At 37.7% G+C, this 27,698-nt stretch overlaps 1 protein-coding gene across 1 annotated transcript in view; it reads right to left on the bottom strand.

Moving 5' to 3' along the window:
* Positions 1-8,240: 8,240 nt before the first annotated feature.
* The window catches only part of MYBPC3 (myosin binding protein C3), a 66,273-nt gene continuing 46,815 nt past the window's right edge, over positions 8,241-27,698 (bottom strand). Inside the window, exons 28-34 of the mRNA XM_054200455.1 lie at positions 21,088-21,283; positions 15,809-15,948; positions 14,883-15,042; positions 14,182-14,318; positions 11,385-11,571; positions 10,222-10,264; positions 8,241-9,615 (exon numbers count right to left, since the gene is read on the bottom strand). Of these exons, the coding sequence (XP_054056430.1) occupies positions 10,254-10,264; positions 11,385-11,571; positions 14,182-14,318; positions 14,883-15,042; positions 15,809-15,948; positions 21,088-21,283 (831 nt within the window). The 3' untranslated portion in view covers positions 8,241-9,615; positions 10,222-10,253. The remainder of the gene's footprint in view (positions 9,616-10,221; positions 10,265-11,384; positions 11,572-14,181; positions 14,319-14,882; positions 15,043-15,808; positions 15,949-21,087; positions 21,284-27,698) is intronic.

Below are 27,698 nucleotides of genomic sequence, written 5' to 3' on the forward strand. Positions count from 1 at the left end.
ACTGAAGGTATTCGCTTATCCTGAACAACTTTGGTTTTCTGCTCAGTTCCTTGCTTGTGGAAGTTGGTTTTTAAAATGACCATTAAGTGTTCTCTGCAAACACTGGGGTTTGTGACCAGCCTTCCTGGCAGTTTTCAAAGTGGAACTAAGGTTACTAATTTATCTGTCTTCTGGATCACGTATCTTCATTGTCATGTTCCAAATAAATGTCCTTGTTTTGTTTGTGAATGCAGTGTCAGTTTCTAATATGAGTGGGTCCACATCTCCGCAGGGAAGTAGTGGATTTCCCAACATTGGACACTTTTAAGATTCAGCTGGGCAGGGTGCTGGGCCATCTTGTCTAGACTGTGCTTTTGCCAAGAAAGTTTAGACCAGATCCTTCCAACCTGGTATTCTATGATTTTAAAGGTTAAAGATTTTAACATCAGCAAGTGTCACAAAAATGGCACTTACTAAGTGTTATTTATTAAAGATATCTCTGGAAAAAACTTTGAAGGTGTCTGTTGAAGGAAGGGGTTCATTACTTTAAGAAAACCATTGTAAAAACTTCCTAAACCCCAATTCATAGCTTTAGATAGTCCCCACCTTCCTACTTTGACACTCTGAGGACAGCAGAGTTTGTAAGATAAAATGTTCTTCTGGGCATTCAAAAGCTAAATTGCTAGTAAATGTAAATCATGAAGAATTTTGATTCCAGATAAAGTTCTGTCATAGTGATCAAAGTGAATGGAAAAATGTGGCTGTGATTCTACCTTCCTTAGGAACTTTTATGTTGCAAAGATATTGAAGATATTTCTAGAATCATGCTGTTTATGCCAGAGGAAGGCTTTTGATTCCCACTGAGTGTGTTGTTAAAAAGGAAGCAGTTGCCTAGAACAGGAACAAACCAGTTGCTTGACCCTGTGCCCGGCATAGACTCCTGTTACCACTGAATTCGGAACTAAACAGAAAATAGCTAAACAAAGAGCAAGATTTACATCCCAGTTCCCTTTGATTGCCAAATGGATGAAAGTCATAAGCTGTTGCCTGTGAGGTGCCATCTTCCTTCTGTGAGAAAAATGGCTTCTGCTAAACTCTGACTTCAGTGGTATTTAGGAACTCCAAGTCACTGCTCTTAGACAAGCCAGGTTTTGGTGAAAGACACCACCACCTAGCTCCTAAAGAAATGGGAATTAGGACCAAGAAGCAGCAGCTTTGTGCAAGGATCTTGCCAGACAAAAGGCAATGACAAAGAGCCTCTTGTTCTTCCAAAAGTCGCAATTCAGCCAGAGGCATCTGCTTCTCACAAGGGCAAAACATTTCCAAACAGCTCAGTAGTATTACTTTACTTCTGCTCGCAGCAATGGCTTCATGTACAGTCAAATGCTGTAACTCTCTTGTAAGATGGTCAGTGTGAGCAACAGCTTTGAGTTCCTACAGGCGTTCCCAGTGTGGCTATTTCACTAAAAGTGTGGAAATGTGATGGTGCTTTAAATAATAGTGGGTATGTGATTCCTCTTTCCACTGCTGTATCTGAAAGTTTAAAAGCTTAATGTTGATGACAAATAGGGTTTGAGTGCAGTCGAGTACAAACCAGACTTAAAGAGAACATCTTTTAAGCAGATTCTGTGCTCAGATATGATAAAAATCAGCTCAATATTTATATCAAGGTTAGTAAAATAGTAAGTTAATTTTCTGTTCACCTGTGATGAGTATAATTGTAAGTTATAAGTTAATTTTCTGTTTACGTGTGTGCAATGTTTTGAAACTTCTGTGGCATAGTAGTTATAGCATTGACTAATTTTGTTTTAAAGCATCAGTCCAACAAAGAATCACGTATATAACAGCCAAGGGCAAACAGTCCTGCTTCTATTTGCAACAGTTACTATAGTAATAAACGTGGTTTAGGAACCTACATAGAAATAGAAATCCCCTTCTCCCAAAATAGCTATACATAAAAAGGAACAAACGGTGGCAGGAAAAACACCAGTAAAATTCTAAACATTTGCTTCCTTCAAGTATACGAAAACTCTAGTTCTGTATTTCCATTCCTTCCACTCTTTTTTGCCTTTTCAGTTTCTCTTATTAACTCCAGTGAATGCTAGTCTGTCCACAGTGCTCTGGGTATCCAAGTGCTCTCTTCTTCCCTTTTTACCTGTCTCCCTGCTTGGATTCCTCACTGTTCCCTCACAATTTCTTAGCCTACGCGCTCTTCAGCCAGTAAGGCTCAGTTCTGCACCACAGTTTCTCATCACATGTCCATCTGTTTCCTTTAGTGTTTTTTTTTATACATTCTTCTCACCTTTCTGACCACCATCTCCAGCTGCTTTGCCCAAACAGTTCAGACCTGTGCTCTTCCCTGGTCTCCTGCTCAACCAGTCCCTGCCCCCCTTCCAGCTTCCAGTTATAGTAATTTTCCTCTCTCTTGTTCTTACCAAGCTCTCTACCATTTTCTTTCATCCCTCAGCCTCATTCGTGCTATAGAGGGAACAGAAAAGATTTCCAGCCTTAGTTCTGCTGTTCTGTGATAGCTCCCAGCAGCAGTTCTTCCCTACGCTGTTAGAAATGGCTATATTAAAAATAAATTTGTCTAAACCAGACTTGTAACCTAACAAATTGTCTAAATTGTTAATAGTTTTTCAGTGCTGTAGGAAACAAAAAAGCGTAAGAGGAAATATCATGCTTTGTAAATATGTAGTACTGTTAGCACCACACTTATAGCACTGAGGAAGAACAAGTCCTGTTTCCAGGTAGAAATTTTTGAGGACTTTCCAATGATCAAAATCGACTGTACTTGGGTTTTTTTAAGGTATATACATGAACTGACCTACAAAGCATAAGAAAAGCCTAGATTTTTAGGCATTTTTTTTTCTGAGTTTGGCATATGAAAACCAGCAGTAAACAAAGCTGTATTTGAGATTTATATTAGTAATTAGTCTTTGTGATCATACTTCCCTGGAGTAGACCTGGATTACTGGGGCAATTATTAGTATTATGACAGATACCAAGCAAATGCAACCTTACTGAAGGTTAAATTACTTTCATCCACAAACTGGGTTCATCCATTTGGGTCCTACAGGGTTCTAAGCAGAACAATGAAAACTATGTATGATATTCTTTATGTTTGTTAAATAAACCATAATGAATATAAAATGAAGTTCAGATGATTATCTGTGGTGAAGAAGAAGAAGGGGGCACACTTACCACTTTTTTTTTTCACCTTTAATGAATTTCCATATATTTTCATATCCACTGATATTTTATATATATTGCATTAATCACTGTTTTGGATTATTTGTCGTCTGTGAAGCTATCCTCGTACAGAATGAAATGTGTTCATAGCAATGACAGTTATCTGCGGTTTTAGGGCTGCCTACTGTCAACATTTCTGTCTGGCACAGAAAGCAGATGCTAGACTATTTTTTCCATATCAGGACCTAATAAATGAAGCTGTTCTTATCTGTTTCTTTTAAACGTTCACCAGTTCATCCTGTTTTATGATGTGTTCCTTATGCAGACTGCTGTGGGGACCCTGCCCAAAGACAAGTAAAGGGTATCTCACTGACAGCTTTTGTTTCCCTAAAATAGAGTTCTATGGTTGGGAAGCACTTGAAAGGTATCAGTGGGGCTATTTTTAATCTCACCAGCCTGTTCTTAAAAAATTTGTTTGTAAGGAGACAGGAATGGCTTGTGTTTCTAAACCTGCTCCAAGATGATATGTTACTTACAAACCTTTCTCCTAAACACATAGGATTTTTATTTCAAAGAAATTCTGTGATAAAAGCAACATAAATGGCTTTTCTGATTTCCAGAAATGTCTTTGTCCTCACTGCTCTCATTTGAATGGCCATTGTATGATTAAATTAAGGAAAAAAGGCTATCACCTAGTATTTTCTTGTGGTTTTACTCATTCTACTCAATTGTAGATCTCCCTTGGAATGAATAGCTAGCACAATAATCCTTTCTTGAAGGAATGAAACCTGCAGGTCAGTTTTGCTGAAGCTGTCTTAAGTATCTGTCTTGCCCTGAATTGAAAAGCTTTGTTACAGTAGTAAATGGGAACGTTTTGACCTCTCACTGTAATTTTCAACAAGTAGAATTTAATTTTTATATGTAATTTTATACAATAAGCTTAGACAAACCTGAAAAGGTGAATAAACATAACTGTTCCTTCTTGTAGAGGGAACAGGAAGATAAATTCATGACAGGTAAGGCATTTTTTGCCATTTAAAACATTCTCTTGAGACAATTTGAGCTCAATCCATTTAATTTGCATTCCACCCTACTGTATCACTCAAGTATTGTAACTTAAGCAGCAAAGCAGGGGCACAGATCTTCAGCTTGTGCTAAAATCAGGTCAGGCATTGACTGAAGTGCTCATCCCTACTGAAACAATCCATCAGGAACAATGCTTAGAGTTTACAAGCTACTAAGGAAAGCAGTATTGTTCTAAACATGTTACTGAATGCAAGTAGTTTACTTTGTGTTACTTTGATTTCTGCCTAACATTAGAATGATCTTCCAAGCAGTGATTTAGTAGCAAATGCGAATGTGTGAAAATTCAGGACTTTTTCATTTTAGGATATTTGTACCAGCATAATTATGCTAGTGTACCTTCAGTTACAATGAGTAAAATGCATCAGTACCTAATCTGCAACAACATGCTCACATTGATGGAAACATTATTCTTTTTTCTTATTACCCTCCCTTGGTGGTCACACAAGGATCCACCTGCATTGAGGATATTATAAAAATCTATTTAGTAGCTGGCACTCTTTCTCAAGAATAGCACTAGTACTAGAGCATATACCTGCATTTACACTACATGCATTTTTATTAACCAGTCAGAAATCTAATGCTCAGGAAAGAAACAATGAGCGTGTTTATTCTGCAGCCGTTACCATGGATATGCCTGCTAGTTTTAAACTAGTAGTCACGTATTTATGACAGCAGAATACAAAATAGGCTGCAACTTGATAAGCTCCACCAAATACAGTCATACATGTTATTCCCTTCTTTAGCTTCAACTGATGCACTTCTCGTTTGTTAACAGGAAGAATTAATTATGTCTGTGGGGGACCACCAGTAAATTTGCACACAGCCTTTGACAGCTTTTGTGTAAACCGGCCGAGTGAAAACTGGAAGAGGAACGGGCCAAAACCCAGCACACTTTACCTTAATCCTCTGTGCTCACCCCGCCATCTGAAGTGTTTTTTTTCAGGCTTCACAGACCTGGGCCATCACCCCTCAGACCAGGGCCGGGCGAGCGGCTGGGTGAGCTCCCGGCGCTAGAGGGGCGCTGGCGCCGCGGCGCGAGCCGGCCGTTAGGGGCGCCCCAACGGCCCCCGGGCCGGCGCGCGGCAGCCGCGTGCCACCTCGGGCGGGCAGCGGCGTGACGGGGTGCCGCCATCGCGCACCGCCGGCCGCGCCCTCACCTCAGGGTACGGCCCTGCGCGGGGGGTCCTCCGTTACACCTCCATGTGCGCGTCCCTGGGCCCTGGGGGGGACAAAGCCAGGCATCGCGGGGAGAGGGGGAGGCTGCTGGATGGTGTGGGGGTGCTGTGCCAGCTGGCCAGCGGTACTGAGAGATCCTAATCCGCACCCACCTGTGAGGGATGTGTGTGGATTTTAAATCCTGCTCAACTCCTGCTTACAGCCACTACGCAAAATTCAGGTGTTGGCATTTAAGGCACGCTCCCCCACCCTTGTCACTGCTCTGAAGTTCAGTCTGTGAGCATCCTGAAGAGAAGCTCAGTGTTGTGCCTTTTAAGTAAGATTTGGGTAAGGCTTTAAAATCAGATTAGTAAGTAAGAAAATAGTTGATATAGGCTTGAAAGTGACAATCTTTGGGAATTTTACTCAATTTTAGAATTGTACTTGAAGAAAAAGATGGTTTTCCTAATGTATATTATGCTTTGGCTTTTGAATTATTTTTTTTTTCCTGGGTTTCATACACTGTTTTTTTCCTTCCATTTTATGAAGCATTGGTCAACCACTGACTTCTTTTTCTGTTATCTTTTGCTCATAGAATAATGGTCAGGATTTGAGCACTAAGGCAATCTCAAGTAACTAAAGGAAATGAGGAGTTCTGGTAAGGCTTGCTTGTGTTTGACAGTTTGATTTTATCTTGTGGCTTTTATAAAGAATATTAAGTGAAGCTTCCTATTGCCAGGAGTAGGTAACCATGCTGAAATACAGGATGAAACACAAACAAATTAATACTGTGGTGTGAAATGTGTGTTATCCTGGGCTAAAGTGTCAGCTGAGTGATTATCTGTTTAGTAGGTAGTGCCGTACTGAGAGAACGAGCTAGTAGGAGTACTGGATATGATATTTCTTGTTTTAATATTTTTGGGTTAGTTGATCTCCCTTGTAAGTGGTATCTTAGTTCAAGTGAAGCACTGGGCTAACTTGACTATTTCTGTACAGCATGATACTGTACCTTTGGTAATGCTCTGCAACATCCCTAATGTATCAGCTAAGTCTTAGGTACGTTAATTTCATGCATCTAAGTATCTCCATTCCTGCTATATAGTTTGTAGTAACTTATTTGACAGAAAGGCACGTACACTGAACTGGCAGCAAGCAGGCTGAATTGATAGGTTTTAAATCGAAATTATGGTAGCATCAAAAGTAAAAGTCAATTTCACATCTGACTGGATAGAAATAATAGGTCTGAAGAGGTTATGCTTGGAAGGATATCATATGGAAGGATCTTCTACTTGAGCAGTAACAGTTTTTTGTCTTGGGGAAAACTACTAAAAGGACTTCAATAAGACTGTTGTTTTTGATAGTAGTTGCTGTCAGCTGTGAAAGGCACTTAATATGCTAAAAGAGAATGCTAATAGATAAGAATTTTTTAACTTTGTGAGCTATGTTAATAATTTTTTTACTATTGATCTTACCTTGTACACTTCTTTCTAACAGTACTTAACAACTACAGGGTAAGAATATTTCCTGTGACATTTAGAGATAAGTCCATTTGATTTTTGCATCAAAGGAGGTCCCATACAGAAAAAAAATAGTTAAACCACTTTTTTGTCAAGTAGTCTTTCAGGTGTGATGGGGAAAAATTGTGGTTTTAGCCTGCTAGGTTTGGAAGAAACTGCTGAATTTATGTAGTTTTAAACAGATTGGAATGGAAGTAATTTATTTCTTAAAAGCATGCAATTAATGGGCAATTAGTGAACTATACATTCAGGATCAATACCACCCATGGAACAAATACTATATGCTTGCAAAACATCAATAAACACCTCTAACTTTCTAAAGACCCTTCTAGAACTAATCACAGAAAGTTCAGATCTTGCAGGCATACCTTTCCCCTTTTCAGTGTGTGAAGAGTAGTTAGCATTTTGAATTTTCAGAATTCATGTTTTCAGGAATAATTTTTAGAAACCTAACTAGAGACTGCTGCTTTTTTGTAAGTATTCAGATTTGGTTTTGGCTCACTTCTTGTCATTGAAAGTTTTGAAATTAAAAACTGATTTGTGTTTTTCATGTAGAAGCACAGCATTTTCTTAGAAGACCCTATAGAATTGATTCTAACTATTTGGTGCTACCCTGCATGAAGTACTCCAGAAATAGTGTCTCAGCCAGTTTTTTTGAGGAGGCATTTCTTTGATTGTCATTAGTATGAGGACTTCTAAACAACAGGAAGTAAATCTGTGAGCACTGGAAACTTATTTTTTTATATATATATGGTAGAATTTCATGCTTGAAGACCATTTAAACAACAAAATTTCATGAAAAAATTATTGATTAAGATCTAGCGAAAGCATCAGTTTGCAGTATGCTGCATTTCACAGCTGAGAGGTGAAATAAATGTTCACTTGAGAAAGCACTCTGTTCCCCATTTTACTCATGTTGAACTGCTAAGAACTGAGCAGAAAATGCCATTTTCTTAGTGACTCTTGATTTTTGTACTCTTTCAGTATTGTACCCTGTTACAGCATGAAAGTCTACTCTCCTCACAAAACACCTTTCTGTTATAGAATGTATTTGGTATAGCACCTAACTCTCCATAGGGTAAACTGCCCTTTGTAATCTAAGCTTTTGCAATTCAGTTGCTGCTTTTCAATAGACACAGATGCTGAGATGATCCTCTCAGTCCACTGCATTCTGGTCAAAGGCTCTTTATAATACAGGACGTTCCTGACTTGTATGTGTCTTATTTTTTAAACAATAGTGCTGCTCAGAAAATGAAAGTACAAAACAATGTGAACTTGTTTGCACATTTTCCATTGTTTTTTATTTATTTGTTGAATAATAACAATGTGCAACAGACAAATGTTAACCTTGGATACATTGACTTTGGTTTTAGAGGAGTACCCTTCTTTGTTCTGATACCATAATAAAGTAATTAAAATACACATCTCATTATCATCAGTGGTTTTATTATGAAGCTATATTTGCTTGTTTAGTACAACTAACATGCTGTGTCAGACATGCTTTCCAGTCTCAACTCGCAACTCCCCTTGAGACAGGGGAGTAGAGTTACTTCAGGTTGTTTGTGTTGACTCTTCCAAAAGGTGATGCTTCCTGGATTAATTTCATCTTCCCACCATCTCTTGTACTGTGATTGTGAAAAAGTACTTTCCAGCCAGAAACTACTAACAACTACTGCAGGTCCAAAAAAACCCCACCCCAAATACTATTCAAACTACTAGGTGAGAAGCTAGAAATGCTGTTGTGTCATTTGATAGACAAAATTATCTGCAAAAATATATACATACCATTCATAGACTTTCAAAAGCCTTCAGTAATATTTGATGACTGTAAGTTATTGCATTCATAACAAGCTTTTTGTTTTGAAAATTTCTATTTATGTGCGAATAATCTTCCTGGCTGCATCTTTCAGCGTTTCATCTAAGGTACAGGATTGTCTCTGTAGCTTAGTATGATGTCTATGATTGGTTGCAGAAACATCTAATAACTGGAAGTCTATGCTGGTGTCTTTTAAAAAGCTAGAAAACCAGTAGTGAGTAATTATCAAATAAACTATTTTCTATATAAAGCAGAACAGTAGCTTTAGCCAGGTATTCCAAAATGGTGTGTTTCAGATGTGTTTCTGCAAAGATCTGTTCAAGAGTACTGAGGTGAATATTTCAAGCACTGACAGTAAAAGCAGTAGGAGTGAGTTACTTTCTATTGTGCAGAGATTAGTATAATGAAAGGTGATTAAATATTAGAAATAATTTTTAGTGTTTCATTATTCTGAGGTACTTGTTTCTTATGAAGAATATCAGAATTCTGAGAAGAGAAAAATGGAGAGAACTGTAGAAGTGGGGAATTTGTGTCAGGCATTAGGAATGGACTGGGTTTGCATGTAACCGCAAAACTCATTATTTTTTTTTTCAGCCATATCTTATTTATGTAATGGGGGACAAGTTTTATCTTGACTTCCCTGAATTTCTTCACATGGCGATGGGGGCAATGTAATGAAAACAGATGTATCTATGAAAACAGGAAATATTGTCTGAAAATATGTTGAGTAAGCAGGACACTACAAGACACTGCTGCCTCCTAGTACACATATATTAAATGACATTTAAGATGAGCAGGACTCCTAAATGTAACTGAATTTTTCCCTCATTTGTTTCTTCAATTTTCTTCTTTTCAAGTTCCATTCCAATGCTGCAACAGAGAATGGGGAGAAGGATTTGTTGTCAAATACATTACCTGATTGTTTATTATAGCTATATCATTTTTTAAAAGTCTAAAATGTACATTATAATTCTATATGTATTGTAATTTTAACTGTGCTGGCTTGGTTGAAGTAATGCACACGTATTCACGCTAGTTAGCTCTGTATTAATAAATAAGTGTCCTAGAGGGAGTGCTTGTAGTGAGTTAAGAAAAAAATCAACAAAGTATTATGTTATTCTTGCACATTTTTACACTGGCATAGCATATTAAAGGTTGAGACCCATGAAATCCTGACTTTAAAATAAACCAAATAAATTACCTTGCAGGAATGTGATCTTAGTATAATTTTTGAAAAAACAAACAGAAATCAAAACAAGCACATGTACGTCCTGCCAACATTACAAAAATTCCATAAAGTCTCTAACACCTGGTGTAGTGGGAGGTGTCCCTGTCTGTGGCAGGGGGTTGGAACTAGATGATCTTAAAGTTCCCTTCCAATCTAAAAAATTTTATGAACATGTAATGACTGGTTAACCTTATATTTAACCAAAAAGCCATTGCTCCTTTATCCAGCTGAATTATTTTGATTCGTACCTTGACTTGCAGATGAGTTGAGGCTCAGGGTTTTACTGAGGTGCTGGAGAATGAAAAAAAAAATAATTTAAGATATTATTAGACATTGAAGGATGCTCATTTTAAATTGAGACTGGGTGCTGAAGGTGAAATATGGAACTTTATAGTAATTGCTTTTATCTGATGCTTCCAAGGAGATTTAATGTTCCTAAAGCAAGTTTCAGAAGGTGATTAATAATAAGCTTTGATCCACGTCTACACTGTACAGTATTGCACTGAACAGAAATACTTGAGCTAGCCATTGAACTGAAAGTAGTGTGTCTTAATAAGCTGCTGCATAGATTAGCTAGACGTTTCAGAGTTCTTAGTCTGAGTTCATCATCATACTAATGCAGCTAAATTGCTTGCTGCCAAGACCCCAGTGAGGGTATTGGTGCCCAACACTGCAAGGTATACTGTGTACACATTCCTGACTTAGCACTGAGTAAAATATTGAACTCTGTGCTGTGTAGAAATACCTTCAGGCTTGCCGTGCTGAAGATGGATCTCCATCAGTGGCTGTTACACAGATCACTTTCACAGCTTTTTTTGGTTTTGATGAGCATTTAAAGTGATGCTATATAGGTTCATATTGACAAATAGATACATTAGTAGTGGCTTTACCAAAAATATTTAGTCAACATTTCTTACTGTGCTATAAACATGTGACTCTCTTTTTCCTGGCCCTTTTGACAAACAAAATAAACTATCAATGTTTGAAAAAGGTGTGTGATTTAGCATGCACTATGTTTTACATATGTCTAAGGGCTAATACCTTAATTTAAAACTTTTAATTAGAGAGTATGGCACAAAGGATAATAAAATTATACACAATGCAGTGTTTGTAGGTAGACCTCCATTCCAGTGTTAAGTATCTTCTCTAGAAATATTAAGTGAGAAGTATAATAACTGTCTACCTTCAGACCTATATTACATAGTAAATAACGTAATTCTGTCATAACAGTTTAGAATGAAAAACACAACCTTTCTAGTGAGTGTAATTAACAACCTTTTTGTATACCACCAAACAAGTCACAGTTAGATAAAAGGGAACTATGATTTTTTTTTTTTTTTAAATCTATCTGTTGCTCATCCATTATTCTTCATTGGAGTATTAGTGTTATCCATACAATTCATCTGATTACCTCTGACGTCCAGTCTGCACTCTATTTCAGCTTCACCACACTCGTTAACAGCTTTACAGGTATAACAGCCACTGTCAAATGGAGTGGGTTTCCGGATCTCCAGGGTCAACACACCCTGTTTACTGAACATGCGGTATTTGGCATCCCCAGAGAGATCCATTTTGTTTTTGTACCAGAATATCTTTGGCTGAAGAAACAAGAGAAGAATTTTAAAATAGAAGGTAGAAAATCGAAGACTTACGGCTGATCTTACAGCTTTAATTTAGCTATCAAAGAGTTATGCATTACAAGGCCTCTATATTACACAGCAGTGTTAATAATTTTTCAAGGAACCTCTCCTCATTCAGTGCAAACTCGTGAAACTAATAATTCATATGTTCAGTATTTACTCTCAAATAGCACGTAGAGAATGTAGGTCTGTACCCTCTTTTATTGCAATTTAAAAAAAACACCCTACAAACCAGCTACAAACTCCTTTCTTCAGGAGTTAATTGTGCTTATGAAAATATATTCAAATGATTCAAGTATCATACAGGAGGGGAATTAAACTGCACAGATTATTACAGCAGAAGTGTCATAAAGGTCCGTGGATGTTGGGTCGTCAACTTGGGATGCCAAGGTTTAGGCTGGGAAAGGATTTTCTAAACCATTTAGCATATCTTTAACAGCTTCAGGAATCTCAAAAAGTTCCTGTTAGCTTCAGCTGAGCAATAAAGGGGTTGGCGCTCTACCAATTCAAGCCACTGTGGTTTTTTTTCCCAGTACCTGAAAATGTGCCTTTAATTTTTATAGATGAGATTTTGAAAATGAAGTCTGATATAAAGCAAACTGCTTGTGTTTATTTCAGGCTTGTTAGTACATATAATGAAGAAATAGGCTTTAAAGAGTAGAAAACGAAGTTCTGTATTCATCTGTTTTACTTCCAGAATTAACATCTTCTGTTTCTTCATCCATTAAAAAAATAAGACTACCGTACTGTTTTGTAGACTCTGTTCAAATCTACTGGATCACTTGTGTCTTTGATGTGTGATACACAATTTGGTGCATCCAAGTTGCCATGCTTAATTTTCTTTAAAGACGTCAGCTGGATTTTTTCCTGCCTTAGAATTTTTTTGCTGCTTTTTCTATAGCTGTTTTATCTTTCTGGGTATATGTCTTTTATTTCAATACTGCTACCAGGGCATGAATATTGGCTCTGCTTGAAGTGGTAACTTTTTCTTGCCATACAGATCATATCTGACGTATACTTGATAGCCTATAGTTATTCAGAATTGGAAAGCTCTATCAATGTAAGCAACTCTCCGTGAAAAAGACCTGTTGCAGAGTTCTGCAGTCGGTACAGAAAGTGTTTGTTAAGGTTAATTTGGGCAATGCAAGTACAAAAATGTATCTGGAAAAGCTGCTTTAAGATTATGAGGCGTACTGAAGGATAAGGACTGTTTGTATCCTTCAGGCTAGTGTGGAAGAAAGAGCTAGCATGCTCATATTCAAAAGCCTGCGACTACTGTATTTAACAACTGTAAAATACAAAGTTTATCTTAGAATCTTCTTAAAACTGTGGAAACAGAATGAAGTGGATACAGATGCACAAAAATGTCAGTTAACTAAGAGGGAACATCATTACTAACACTGTCGTTTCATGATGAACCTAAGCTGCAGCAGCTACTGGAGGATGGGTTTTGCCTACTGTTGATGGAATTTATTTTATAATGCTCTTGTTATTTTGCAGCTATTTATGTGGGTAAGCTTCCATTTCATATTTGAGTTTTTTCTGGGGCGCCTTCATCCAATGAACTGTAGCAAATGATTGCATTAAGATTATCTCTTTTTTTCACTTTTTTTTTCGAGTTAATTTGAACTTTGAGCAATTATCTTGCGTGTTTTGCTGTGTAGCTATCAGATCCTTGCACAGACATGAGGAAGGGAGAGGAGCTGAAAATAAGCAGCAAGAAGGGGAAGGGAAAAGCATACTGCAATTTTTGTGATTGTACTAATTTAAATTTATGACGAGATTATGTCATAATATGGTAAATTCCTTCACTGTAGACAAAAAGCCTATTTCCCTTTTTTGAGAAACCTAAATTTAGCTCCTAGCTGATACAGTTTTTACTGCTTGTTCCTGACCCTGACAAAAAAAGTACATCTTTTTGTACTCTTTGAAGAGACTTCAACAAATATATTTAGACTGAGAAAATATTCCTGTGAGATTAAAAAAAAAAAAAAAGCCCCAAAACTTCACACATGACAGCAGGTCTTATTCTAGTTAATTTTGCAAAGTAACTCAGACTCTCAAAGAGTTATGTGGATGTATTGACATAACAGAAGAACTGGTGTTCCTATGTATCATTTAGATTAATGGAACAGTATATTATGTTAGCTGCTGTTTTCTTGAAAGACTGGAGAGAACAAAATATACATTTTGAGAAGATACTGTTATTGTTGTTTACTTTCTTCAGTGGGTAGATTTTATGTACACATGGTGCATTTTCAATGGCTATTTCATGGTTAAGATAAGCAATTATATTGCATAATGGCAATTTCGTGGTTAACATAAGCCATGGCTGTCCTGTCCTCTTTCTCCTTTACTGTATCTACCCACTGCTGCTGTGCACAACCACAGCAATGCTTGCATCATGCATTCTGGTTAAGCATCAGTTATGAGTGAGGTGGGAGATAACTGGGTGACCTTTACTTAATATGGTGATGTTACACTCCAGTCACGCTGAACTGGCATGAATTCTAAAGCATCATCTTGTTGTGTTGCAACAGTATCAATGACAATTGATGTAATCTGTACCTTGGGGATTCCTCTTACAGCACAGCTAAGTGTGGTGTTGTATCCTGCAATCACAGAACGGTTTACTAAAGGGTGAGTGAACTTAGGAGGTTCGGAGAAGTCATGTTCTTTGTAACTAGGTGGCTTATAAGTGGTGCCTGCAATTCAAAGAAACAAAATAGTAAGAACTGTGTTTTCAATTTTGTTGACTTGTGTACAATCTATTTGTCATTTAATTTTCCTGTATGACTTAGAGAAGCTTCAAAGCTATGGCATTTATGATATAACAAATCTTTAAATTCATTTCACTCTAAAGTACATCTCAAGTTTAATACTTTAGTTAAAGGTCCTGGCAATCATGGGTTTTTGGCTTCTGTTAAAAATATGGAAGCCATATGTCTGCAGGGGAAGTCTTCACCACAGATATCTTAAACTTTTAACCCCAGAGCATAAATAGAACCCTCCAGTTGTATTATTTTAAGAAAATAATATAGTTTAAGAAGACTGTGTGATTAAATATTTTTGAACAGATGTTCGTGTTAGTGCAGGAGATCTGCCTAGATAAGGGCTCCTGATGCTAAAATACTTTATAAGTGCTAGTTAGTAAGTAATGAAAATATCTGTAGTGGTGCATCTAAGTAATACTGCATTTTTCCATTTACCAATGTATTACTTCTGGTACTTAGTAGCTTTTGTGATCTTTGTTTTGAAGAATATGTTACCTGTTTTTTGGATATAGGCAGGATTTTTGGTGGTTGCAGCAGTTTCACTCAATCCACACAAATTTTCACTGAAGATTCGAAAAAAATACTCATTTCCCATAATCAGGTCTGACACTACACAGTTTGTGCGACGATAGTGATCAAAAACAGTATACCATTCCTGTAACAAGACTATACTGTTTAGAAAGATGCTATGAGAGGTCAGACATGGTGCTATTTTTTGTATAGAGAGATCCTTCTTGCTACAAGGAAAAGACAAGTAGACAGGTATTTAACACTAGCCTGCAAAATGAATATTATGTTGCTTTCTGTGAAGATCAGCTGATCTGTTTTCTTACTTTTGTTTTCTAGCTGGCATGATAGTTGTATGAATACTTGCATTTTGAGAAAAAAAATATACTCTTCACATTTTAGCCCTACTCATACCTGGGGAACCTGATATAGGAAGTGTCCTCAAAACATGACTACTTGATGGGGACTTCCATGAGAGAGACATCTTCCAGTTTGACTAGCACACATACCTCTCCCAGTATATACCCTAGTATGCCCAGCACCTGAGTTCAAGTCTAAATCTTCCTTCCTCCCCTTCAGTTTTCCCCTGCATTTGTGAAAAATATAATTTCAAATAAAAAATATAATTCCACCTGCTGATTAAAGCTGTCTGTCCAGTCACCACAAGAGATGGGACAGTCTAGGTCTCTCTTTTTACATTTTGTACCGGGCATTTTCTACAGCACTATACTTAGCCTTTTGGTTCTTTTTAGACTCTATTCTTCAATCTCTAATTGCCTCTGATATGCCATAGGACACCTTGGACACACAACTGAGGGTTATGAATTTAACTGTTTTCCTCAAGTCTCTGTGTTCCCAGAGCAGGTAGTAGTTTAAACTCCATATAAAGTCACTGACTTGGTGCAATTTCTTACCATTGTCTTTTTGTCAGCTTTCTGGACTGTGTAGCCCAAGATCTGTGCGTTGCCATCATCCTGTGGAGGTGTCCACTCCAGGGCTGCATTAAATCCCCAAACATCTACCAGCTTTATATTCTGAGGAGGACCAGGCTTGTCTGCAGAGGAGAGGTGAAAAAAACCCATAGCTTCTGGTTCAAGATCCAAGAGCTTTGTCATTTCCTCCCGTGCAGGGGAAAAAATAGAATTTGATAGCAATCTATAATTGTTCCATAGCAGTACACTTCATTTATGTGAAGTTGAAACTGTAAACAGGAAAGTTGGGAAATTTTCAAATACCCTCTTAAAACTTTTCTGGGAGGCCTGAAACCTACTGAGAAATAGACAACACAGTAGAATTAGTAACAGAGGAACCAGGCAAACTCTTCCTTAAAATGGAATAAGAAATTTGTGTTGTTTGGATGGGTGTGATGATTAACTATTTTACTACCGTTTTATTACTTTGTTACCTCAGTACAACTCAGACATTTAGGCATCCTGAGAGTAATATAAACAATAAAGGCAACTGGGTATATTAAAGAAGGCCAGCCATTTGGGACTATACCTGACTCTTCTTCCTGTTGCCTCGGTGCTTGTCAGCTTGCCTGCTAGTGAAGTTTCTCTGTAATAACTTTTCTCTCAAAGAGGTACAGAAATCGATGTCCATTTTAAGATACTTGGAAGTATATATTATAAAATGATAATTTTCATTTTTCCTTCTTTTAAGGATCATTCATATTTATACTGCTGCTGTTTAGTCAAATGCTGTAACGTTTAAATTAGATTTTTTAAGTAATATTCCTGTATGTTTTAACTTGAAGGTGCTAGTTCTCCTTTTTGATACGTTAGATTGTTGCTTGCAGTTACCGGGCACATTGGGGAGGTGACCATTAGGCCTGGGTAGATGGTCTTGTGATTTAGTGAAGGATACTTCAGGATCATTCTAGATAGCTGTGTGGAAACTGTCTCCTCTTTTTGTAGCTAAGCTGGAAAAATGAAGAAAATAGTAGCAATCTGACAGATGTAGGTTTGAGATGAGCAAAGCACAAAGGAATGTAATTATAGATTGCTTGTAATTTAATTCCTTAAAGAAGGATATGCAAACCAGTAATAAACCAGCCTTTGACTGTTATTAGGGGAAGAGCGTCTTTCTATGTGAAAGCATAATGTGCTAATTCTCCTTTCACTGGCACACTTTGGAATCAAAGACTGCCTTGTAATTAGCTTTAACCCTTTTTGTCCTCCTTCAAATTCGTAAACACTGGAGCCAGCTAGAAGTTCAATAAGGAATATAGAAAGCGTTGCGCTCGTTCCATTTATTGTCTTCTTCCTTCCTCTCTTATACTAACACTTCAGAGAAAAAGCTGCCATCTTGTGTGTTTCTCAACAGCTACCAATTTCAGCTAAAGCCCACTTTCTTCTTCCCTGATTCTGAAGTAGGGAATGGCAATGTGTTGTCAAAAGAACAGCATTGCTTATGAAGATGTGGAAAAGTAAAAGAAAAAAGCTAGATATATTTATAGATGTGTAACTTCATTATACAGAAATCAATTAATCTATTCTGACTTGAAGATAAGAATTTTGGATACTAGAGATGAATACCTGCATGGATATGAAAACTGCAACAGTATCAGTGGGCAAAGCTCTATGAGCCCTGAGTAAGTATATTATAATCTAATAGTAGACAGATGTTGTGATGTTTAATAATGTGTTAATTATTTTCAGGTCTACCTACTGCTATAACCCTCCACAGTATCCGCCTAATTTTACAAGTATTTTTCCTGTGAGCTTACCTACAGATATATATTTACACAACAGTTGTTTTTTTCTTTTAAAGGAATGCTTACGCAATGCTTTGTCAAAAACTGTGGACATCTTGGTGATGGTAATTAGTTTTAATCCTACAGGAAGAGATTGATAAATGGAAGAAAAACACAGTCTTAGGTGCAATGAAAGGAAAAAGTACACTTTTGGGGAGGCCTCACTGAACAGATAGATTTTTGTAGCCTTATTGCTCCTAGTTACCTAAAAGCAATTATCTGGGAACCTTTCTTCAAAACTGAAAACAATGGGATGGCAGGTCATTTGTTAATTCGGTAATCTGTTGGAAGAGTTAGACTTCAGGAATGTGTCTGTATGTGTGTATTCTTATATATTTGTTTATGTACGTAGATATAGATATGATTGGGGGGAACAATTTCAGAGTATGACTTTATTAAGAACAGAAAAACAGTTTAAGCCTTAACCTGCTATGAGATTAATGTGGTAACAACTCAATGATGTATTAAATAATCCCTTTTAAATAAATTATTACATCTACCCATGGTGGAATAAAGAAGAGTAGTGTACTGAAAGCCTCAACACTTGTAAGGCTTTGTAAAGGATAATCTTACAAAAGGTAGAGATGGATAAATTTGCTAAATGGATTTTTATATTCCTGGTCTTTGTGGTTTGATAGGATAATGCAATCTGCAAGAATACCTATGCAAAATTCCTTTGTAGAATTGTGGAATATTCCTTTCTCAGTACTAACTGGTACATCTCTAGCTGGTAATTTGAACAGAGGATGGGAAAAGTCAATCCTAGTGATGCATCTGTAGCAAATTATTTTCCTCTGTAGGACACTGTGTTAGAGTGGGGATTTCTATTCTGCGGAAATACTTGGCGACCCTCAGCACAAGCTCATCTGAGGATTTTTTCATATTACTGACTTTTATAAAATGGGAAGAAGAGATGAAATGTGAATGATCTTTAGAAAAGAAATTTACATTTACATTTTCAAATAATAAATAATGAGAACAATAAATAATTCCAGTTAAAAACCCTACAGAAATATAGAACTGAGGTTTGCTTTGGTCAGTAGAAGGCATAGTGGAAGGTGCTGTTTATTGATTCATGTAGAGGGCGAAAATGTTGAGGGTACCATATTTTTTTCAGAGATTGGAGATATTTTCGTTATCGAAGACCTTTCTGTAAGTAATTGAAATGTACTCTATTCCCATAGTAAGAGTCCACACTTGGTTGATCTCTAGAGTTAACACAGCAATTGTTTTGGCAATAAGGACAGGTGATGGCAGTAATAGAAGTGACGACTCCTGTTTGGAACTGACAGGTGACTCATCATAGCAGCAGAGCTTTTGGTTACCTGCATTCTTGCCTTACTCCAAAAAACATAAGGGCTGAAGCTACAAGCATTACTCCTTCATCAAGTAGACGTTTGCCAAGGAAGTTAGCTGATGAACGGAAACCTCAAAAGATCACTGATTGATTTATTATATCTCTGAAAGCAGTGTTGGCTTTTCCACATCCATTCTACAGTACATAAAGCATTACTAGTAGTATAGAAAGAGTGCCTCAGTCACCTGTATTTCTCTCCTGCCAAGAGAATGTAAAATCTGGAGAGCAAGAAGTACTGTTGACAGAATTGAAAAGACATAGTTCTGATGAAAGAGTGTCAGAATCAAGAATCAGGGTAGATGCCTTCGGTGCAGAAGTACCTGTGTTTGTTACAAGCCCTTTCCCTTCTTGGCCAGAATTAAATGAAATTTGTGTATTCCTTTTCAGTTGAGCAAGCTGCCCAAGAAGTAAAAAGTTTATTACCTGTCCTCCAACTCTGACGGATATTAATCTGTGTGATAAACTCAGTTGCTTTTTTTCAGACATACATTTTCTGTATGAAATAACTCTTTGGCAATAGTGCATGTATGTATTTGTATGCCTTTCTACAGTACCAAAAAATGGGTGGAAGATTCTTGGTACTATGCTGTAAGAGCAATGTGCTAGAATCTAGAGTCACTAACCAATTTTAGAAAGGTATTTTGGTGTGTAGGGTGCACTGCTCCCCTTTATCCGAGTCCCTTGGGATTACTTTGTTGTAGCTGCCATTTACTTATTTTGCTGTTGCAGAACTGCAGCCATCCTCTTGAGCAGAAGCCGCTGATGGTATTAAGACATATTTGCTCCAATTTATCATGTCTTTCTTGTTTGCTCTTGGCACCACTATGTACCCATTCTGCCAACATTATTTTATAAAACTTTAAGCAGAATGCAGTCAGCATTACATCTTTAATTCCAAAGCATTAGCAGTTGTGTTTAAATACTCTTTTTGTGCCAAAATACATATTCTAAAACTGTATTGATACATTGGAAGAAATTTGGGATGACAGTGTGAAAGAGTGGGGAAAGAGAAATAAAAACAGTTATCAAGAATGTTACGTAGAGCTGTAATGAGGAGAAATAGAAGAGCTCTGGCTGAACGTTAATGAAATCTGAGTAGGCAAGATCTCAGAATATATCTCACAAAAGCCCAAGGGAAGTTACTGAAACTTTGGCAGTGCATTCCTTTAAAATGACACTAGAAAAGAGACTAGAAATTGTATAATAGAGAATAAACCTTCACTAAGCCTCAAGCTAACTAGATGCTCTTAACAGAGTAAGGCATTAAATGTGAATTTTCCAAGTTCATAGGACTGTGTCTTGTCACTCCTAATTCTCTGAACAGTAGAGGTGTATTAGTGCAATGATTTTATCTTCAGTGTCCTTATCTGCTGAAGAAACCCAATAAGAGTATATCCATTCCAGGTTCATATTTCCTACCCTGAGAACAATATGACTATTCTCAAGAACACTAGAACTCTCAAATTCCTTCTATCACTCTCAAAGTGATAGAACGAAGGGTGATAAAGATGATCAAAGATATGGAATGGCATCTTTTTGAAAATAAAGAGTCTAAAACTTGATGAAGTTAACTGAGGAGAATGTGACTGAAGGTTATAAAATCATGAGTAGCATGGAAAAGGTGAATAAATGACTATTCCTGTTTTGTTGTTTTGTTTTTTTTCCCCTCATACAAAGCTGTATGGACATCAAATAGGATTATCAGGAGAGATACTCAAAACAAAGAGGAAGTTGTATGTGCACTTACCCTTTTGTAAGGAATTTCAGTTTATTTGGATTCTGAAACAAGACCTGGATTATAAAACTGACTGGATTAAACGATGCAATAAAAAAATCCCTCAAGAGCTATGGGACACACAGATAATCCCTTCCCCTCAGAAAGTCTCTAGGACACAGGTCATTTCAAGCTGGGAAAGTATACTAGGAAAATAAAGTGACATGGTAGCCCTGTGCTAAGCTTTGTTGTAGTCATCTGCTATCAACCATTGTCAAAGAAGGGCTTCTGAGGTAGCTGGATCTTTGGATTGGCCACTATTTTCTTTTGTATGATATGCTTAATTTTGATGTTGTCAGATTCTTACCTATGATTTGCATTGTTATTGCAACTTTATCAGTCATGTTTTCTATCTGAAGAATGACTTCATATGCTCCTGAGTGGTGAAGCTCTGCCTTTCTGATGAAGAGGATTGTGTCCGTGTTACTGTTCCGAATTCCCACATCTTTGGAGTCTAGAGTTTTACCATCTTTCATCCAAATGATTTTGGGTCTTGGTTTACCCTGAAGAGAAAAAAAAGATTATTTTTTTTCTTTTTTTTTTTAGGCTATAATAGATTTCCATTTTTATTTTTTCTGGTTTTTAGTGATCTATAAATCTAGAAAGCCTAATTTAATATGCAGAGTTGAGATAGTAAACTCTCTAACTACTTTCCAGTTTCTTTTTTCTTGCAGACATATATTTGCTCCTGTCTGTGTGGTTTAGTGGCACCGTGCCCTGAGGATGCCATTTAGTTAGAGAAGAGACTGAAATTATATTGAGAACAAATCCAGAAAAAATATACTTCTGCTGGGCTGGTACTCTTTCCCAGGCATCTGTGAAGTTGATCTGGCTTGCTCTGGTTAAGTAACAGAAGTCTTTAATATCTGAGGATTTTATTTGTTCTTTTTCCTCCTTCTCCTCTGTTTCTTAAAATATTTGATTCTCTGTCCCCAGACATTTTTAAAATCTTTTGAAAAAATGTTATAATCTTCAAGTCTTGGGATGTGAAACTTACTGTATAATTCTTTCTGCATTGCAAAAATTGTTTTGGTGACTGTCAACCTAAGCAGTCAGTGTTGTTATACCCATGGAAGATCACGTTGTGGAATCAGTAAGATATCTGTGGTTTGCATCACTGCCACGCAGCCATTTCCGGGAAAATTGGTAGATAATATTTACTTCTTCAAAAGTTGAGTACTACTTCCACAGTATGGCTCCAAACCAAGAGTCCCAACGAAACAGAAAATGGTCATATCGTATTTATTAGCTGTATTTATAGTTACTCTAGCAGAAAATAACTTGGTGGGTGTTTTTTAAGTTTCTGCCAGGTTAACATGGTGAAACAGTGCAGCACAGGGCTAGACAAATGCTAGGAGCAGCTCAAATGGGTGGGGAGGGAAAGGGAGACCATCCAAGCCAGCAGCCAGGTCTGCTTAGGCTGCCCTGGAGCTGAAGTCTAAGGCACTGAAATTAGGACATTTACTGCCCTCTGCCTCCAGTAAACAGCAGACAAAGGGCTTCTAGAAGGCTCCTCAATTCACTGGGTGTCTAGAGCTAGACTGTGTAAGAGTATCTTTTTCCTTAGGCTACAGTGGGAGATTAGGCTACTCAGACTCTTGGTTTAGGTGCCTAAAGGTAGGCAGAATAAAAATAAATCTTTGTGCTTTGCTGCATCTTTGTTTCAGTTTTGTCTGGTATTTGCTCAGAAAATCTGTGCAGCAGCATTTTATTTTTCTGGGGTATTAGGAAAAAAACCCTACTTCTTGTGTAACTTATATAAGAGTCAGGCCAAGATCTGTCCAAAATTACACTTAGAGGACTTGTAAAACACATGAAATTGCTATTCTGTAATAGATGCTCTTTCCTCTGGCATCTAAATCGTCAGATGTAAAATCAATTACAATACATCAGGGCTGATAATAAACCTTGAATGAACAATGTTTTTGGATCTTCCATTTTCACCATCTGCTAACTGATTTTCTTACTCCTTTCTGCCAAGGAGTATAGTCACCTCAGGCCTGTGGCTCTGAAATATTAGATACAAGATTACTTTGTCCAGTTCTAGTGTACTTTGACCCTGGTCTCATTTCATAGAAGCCTTACAAAAACCTATTAGAAGGAAAGTAGAGTAGAAATTCTTGAACAAGTAAAAGGATGTGGTGGATTTCTTTTCCGTGTCCATGTCTGAGTACTGGTGAACTTGACTGACTCTATTTTACTTTCCACATATATGTATATTTTAAAATTATATCAGGATTCTGCTTGAAAATTTTGGCTATGGGGATGCTTTCAAAATAAAACCAATCTACTTAAAATTATATAATTATATATGGAAATTTTATTTAAATTTCTAATTTGTCAAGGCAAATATCTGGCTAGGTTTTCAGACTGATTACAAGAATTAATAGTTCTTGATGGATTGAGTAATGAGGCAAACAGAGGATCTGGCCCTAAATACCTGGGTAAAAATGGGCATAAGATACCATAGCATTATCTTTATTATAAGAAATATCTTGACTATAAATCAAGTTTTGCTACTGCTGGTGTTCTAGTGTGGCTAGTCAGATATGTTCACTCACAGCAGCTCCTTTTTTGAGGTGCTATGAGTGCCAGTGAAAGATTGCAAATATTCGAAGTGTTGGTTTTCATATACTCTTATATTTATAGACTGTGAAAAGCACAAACAGATAGAAAGCATGTTCCTAATACTTATCTCAGAGGATTGTATTTCTGCAATGTGTGATAGGTAATTTGAGAGAGAACAGTGAGTGACAGAGTGGGTAAATAACACACCAGGGAAACTTCAGGGAGTTTACTGCAAGCAAAGAACCAATTTAAAGGCTTTTGGATGTTTGTACTCCCACATATATGATGGGCAAGAAGACTGCTCCGTAATACTCTGACTCTTATTTACTAATAAGACATAATATCCCTTCAATCATGTGCCCATGTGGTTAACTTTGAAACAAGAATGCGCTGATTGCCCTTCTTTCAGCATAATGTCCCACCAGGTTAACGCACTCAACAGAAAAGGGTTAGTAATAATGTTGTACTTGTTCTTTTCAGTACATTTTAATCTAAAGATTTGAATAGATTTGCAAATAGCAATTAGCCCAGGATAACTTGACAAGGTATTTAATAGAATTTCAGTGTTAAATGGCAAAGTAGTGACCACAGAGGTCACTGGTAGGGTTGTACAGAAACTGTAAATAGCAGAAGACACTGATTTACAATTTAGCTAGATAATATTCTGCCTGCTCAAGTTCCCTAGCTCAGGGTTCATGGTAATTGCAGTGTTCATGTGTTTTCTCCTGTATCCTTTTTGTAACTTGAAGATGGCAATCATATCTACTTAGAGTCTTTTTCTTCAATAAAAATAATTAGTGATTTTGATGATTTAAACTTTTTCAAAATGTAAAGTGAAATGTTCTTTTTGCTTTGGGTTTGTTTTTGGTTTGTTTTTTTTTTGAGAGATCCTCAGTTTTGCAAATTCCAAATAGCTTTTACAGTATTAAGAATTGTAGCTATAGCTGCAATTCAGTACTATTACAAATTTAATTCACTCAAAAAATACCTCTTGAATTAAAATCCTCTGGTTTTGTTCTCAGGCTAAGATTTGGTGTTGATGGATAGATTTTTATCATTTTTTGTTAGCCTTTAGGAGACAAGAGTTTATACCAACACGATTTGTCTGTCAGACACTCAAAGAACTTTTGAATCAGTTGGTTCATTTCAGCTAAATTCGACAGTGGACTGGAAACCTCTAAGATTAGTTTAGTACAGTTTTGTGAAAATTGATGACAGGGTGAAATACTGAAACCTCAGTTAGTGTCCCCACAGCGGAAAAGTCAGGGAAGACTTGGTCTTTACCCGTTTTGTTTGGCAACAGCTGAATGATCAGGCAGGACAACTGAAGCTCTGGATTAGTTGCTACATGTACTTTTCTCTGGCCCGGGGAATTGAGGACATGTCAGCTAGGACTACTGAGGGGAGCAGGGTAAAGAACTGCCAAACCTCTGGGAATATTGCAATGAGGCTGCTCTAAGCAAAAGAGGTGCGGGGTTATGCTGAGAAGATGGTGGTATAGGGGACATAAGGCACAAATCTATAAAATGCAGGACTTTATCAGTTACTCTTCTTATGGGACCTCTTGTCAATTTTGCGCAATTTTTCTTCAACTCAGACATCAAAGCAGGAAAAAATATCTGTTTAATTACTTTTTTTTTGAGACTTACATAACTCAAAAATATCAGATGCAAAACCTTGAATTCTGCATGTGGCTAGACTTCAGTGAGGGGGCCATTTTAGCAATTTTGTAGAGAAGAAACATGAAAGAAAAGAATGAGCATGTGATTATCTGAAAGTAGTGCAAGCATGCAGTTCAGGGCAGCAACTAGTTTGCAGCTGTTTACTGATTAGATATGTCTTTGTGAAAAAGCAACTTTTCATGTAACCCCGTAAGGACACGGCAAAAGACACGTCTATTTTATTTAACATAGATTTTGTTTTCATATAGATTTTCCCCCCTGCCCCCAATGGTACTGCCCAAATGAAAGTATATGGATATATGGGTAATGTGTGCATATATGTCTCCCTTACTGAAAAGAAGTTTTACATATCTCCAGCATCTTTTACATGAGAATTTCAAAACTCTTCACTAATAACAGTGATTACATTTTTGTAAGTATCAACTGGGGACAGCAAAGAAATTTTAGTTTCTTCAAATTATAAATGAAGACTAGATTAAATGATATATCTATTATTACTGAGGATATCTCTGTCAGAGCCAGAATCTGCAGTTGACAATTTCTTTTTCTATGTCTCACTCAGAAAACCTTTTCCTTTCACACACTAATTCTTTCACTGTATTGATATAATAGTCTTGCATCTGAAAAAAATGCATCAGGTGTTTTACGAATGGTCATTATAGTTGCTTATGCAGTTGTAGAAAATGCAAAGACAGGGTAACTGGTTAGGTCATTCTGTGTGTATATATTAGCAATTTTATGCATGCTGTAGAGGCATGTGTAGTTACTCTTGATAATCCTCGGCATGCTGTGTTTTTTACACCTTGAGCTCATGTACAGTAATATCAAAGCTATTCTTTGTATACACATAGTTTCTATATAAGGCCAATTGTGGTATTCTGTTTATGTACAAACTCTGGTTCTTGTAGTCAGCCTTTCAGAAATTAACATACACACTTTTGGCAAAGTAGTTGCCCAGTAACATCCAGAGATCGTGGTGGGAGTTTGTTATAGACCCCCCAACCAGGATGTAGAGGCTGGTGAAATATTCTATAAGCAACTGGCAGAGGTCTTGCAATCGCTCGCCTTTGTTCTTGTGAGGGACTTCAACTTCCCAGATGTCTGCTGGAAATATAACACAGCAGAGAGGGAGCAGTCCCAGAGGTTCCTGGAGTGTGTGGAAGACAACTTCCTAACACAGCTGGTGAGGGAGCCAACTAGGGGAAGTGCCCTACTGGACCTGCTGCTTGTTAACAGAGAAGGTCTTATAGGGGATGTAAAGATTGGAGGTCATCTTGGGCAGAGTGATCATGAAATGATAGAATTTTCGATTCTTGGTGAAGCAAGGCGGGGAGCCAACAGAGCTGCCACCTTAGATTTCCGAAGGGCGAACTTTGGCCTGCTTAGGAGCATGGTTGAGAGTGTCCCTTGGGGGACAGTCCTGAAGGGCAAAGGTGCCCAGGAAGGCTGGTCTTACTTCAAGGAGGAACTCTTAAAAGCACAGGAGAAGGCCATCCCCAAGTCCCAAAAAATGAGCAGACAGGGAAGTAGACCAGCCTGGCTAAATAGAGAGCTTTGGCTGGACCTCAGGAAAAAAAGGAAAGTTTATGATCTTTGGAAAAGGGCATTGGCTACTTATGAAAAATACCAAGATGTAGTGAAGCTATGGAGGGCGAAAATTAGAAGGGCCAAAGCTCAAGCAGAACTCATCTTGGCCACCACGGTTAAAGATAACAAGAAGAGGTTGTTTCAGTATATCAATAGAAAAAGGAAGACTAGGGATAATGTAGGCCTGCTAACGAATAAGATGGGCGCCCTAGTGGTAGAAGACACAGAGAAGGCAGAGCTACTGAATGCCTTCTTTGCTTCAGTCTTCACTGCTAAAGCTGTCCCTCATGAATCCCAGGCCCTGGAGGCAAGGGGGAAGGTCTGGAGAGAGGAAGAGTTTTCCCCAGGAGAGGAAGATCAGTTTAGAGACTACTTGGCCAATCTGGACATCCATAAGTTCATGGGCCCTGATGAGATGCACCTGCAAGTGCTGAGGGAGCTGGAAGATGTTATTGCTTGGCCACTCTCCATCATCTTTGAAGGGTCATGGAGAACAGAGGTTCATGAGGACTGCAGGAAGGCCAATATCACTCCAGTCTTCAAAAAGGGCAAGAAGGAGGACCCAGGGAACTACAGACCGGTTAGTCTCACCTCCATCCCTGGGAAGGTAATGGAGCAACTCATTCTGGATGTCATATCCAAGCACGTTCAGGAGCAGGAAATTACTGGAAGTGGTCAACGTGGATTTACCATGGGTAAATCGTGCTTGACCAATCTCATAGCCTTCTATGATGTTATAACTGGTTGGCTGGATGAGGGCACAGCAGTGAATGTCGTCTGCCTTGACTTCAGCAAGGCTTTTGACACTATCTCTCATAACATCCTCCTTAGGAAGCTGAGGAAGTGTGGACTAGGTGAGGGGACAGTGAGGTGGATTGAGAGCTGGCTGTGTGACAGGACTCAGAGGGTTGTGATTAATGGAGTAGGGTCAAGTTGGAGGCCTGTAAACCAGTGGCATCCCCCAGGTGTCAATACTTGGACCAGTATTGTTTAATATATTCATCAACGACCTGGGCAAGGGGACAGAGTGTACCCTCAGCAAGTTCGCTGATGATACCAAACTGGGTGGGGTGGCTGACAC

Source organism: Rissa tridactyla, chromosome 4, assembly GCF_028500815.1.
Source record: "Rissa tridactyla isolate bRisTri1 chromosome 4, bRisTri1.patW.cur.20221130, whole genome shotgun sequence".
NCBI classification, from domain to species: domain Eukaryota; kingdom Metazoa; phylum Chordata; class Aves; order Charadriiformes; family Laridae; genus Rissa; species Rissa tridactyla.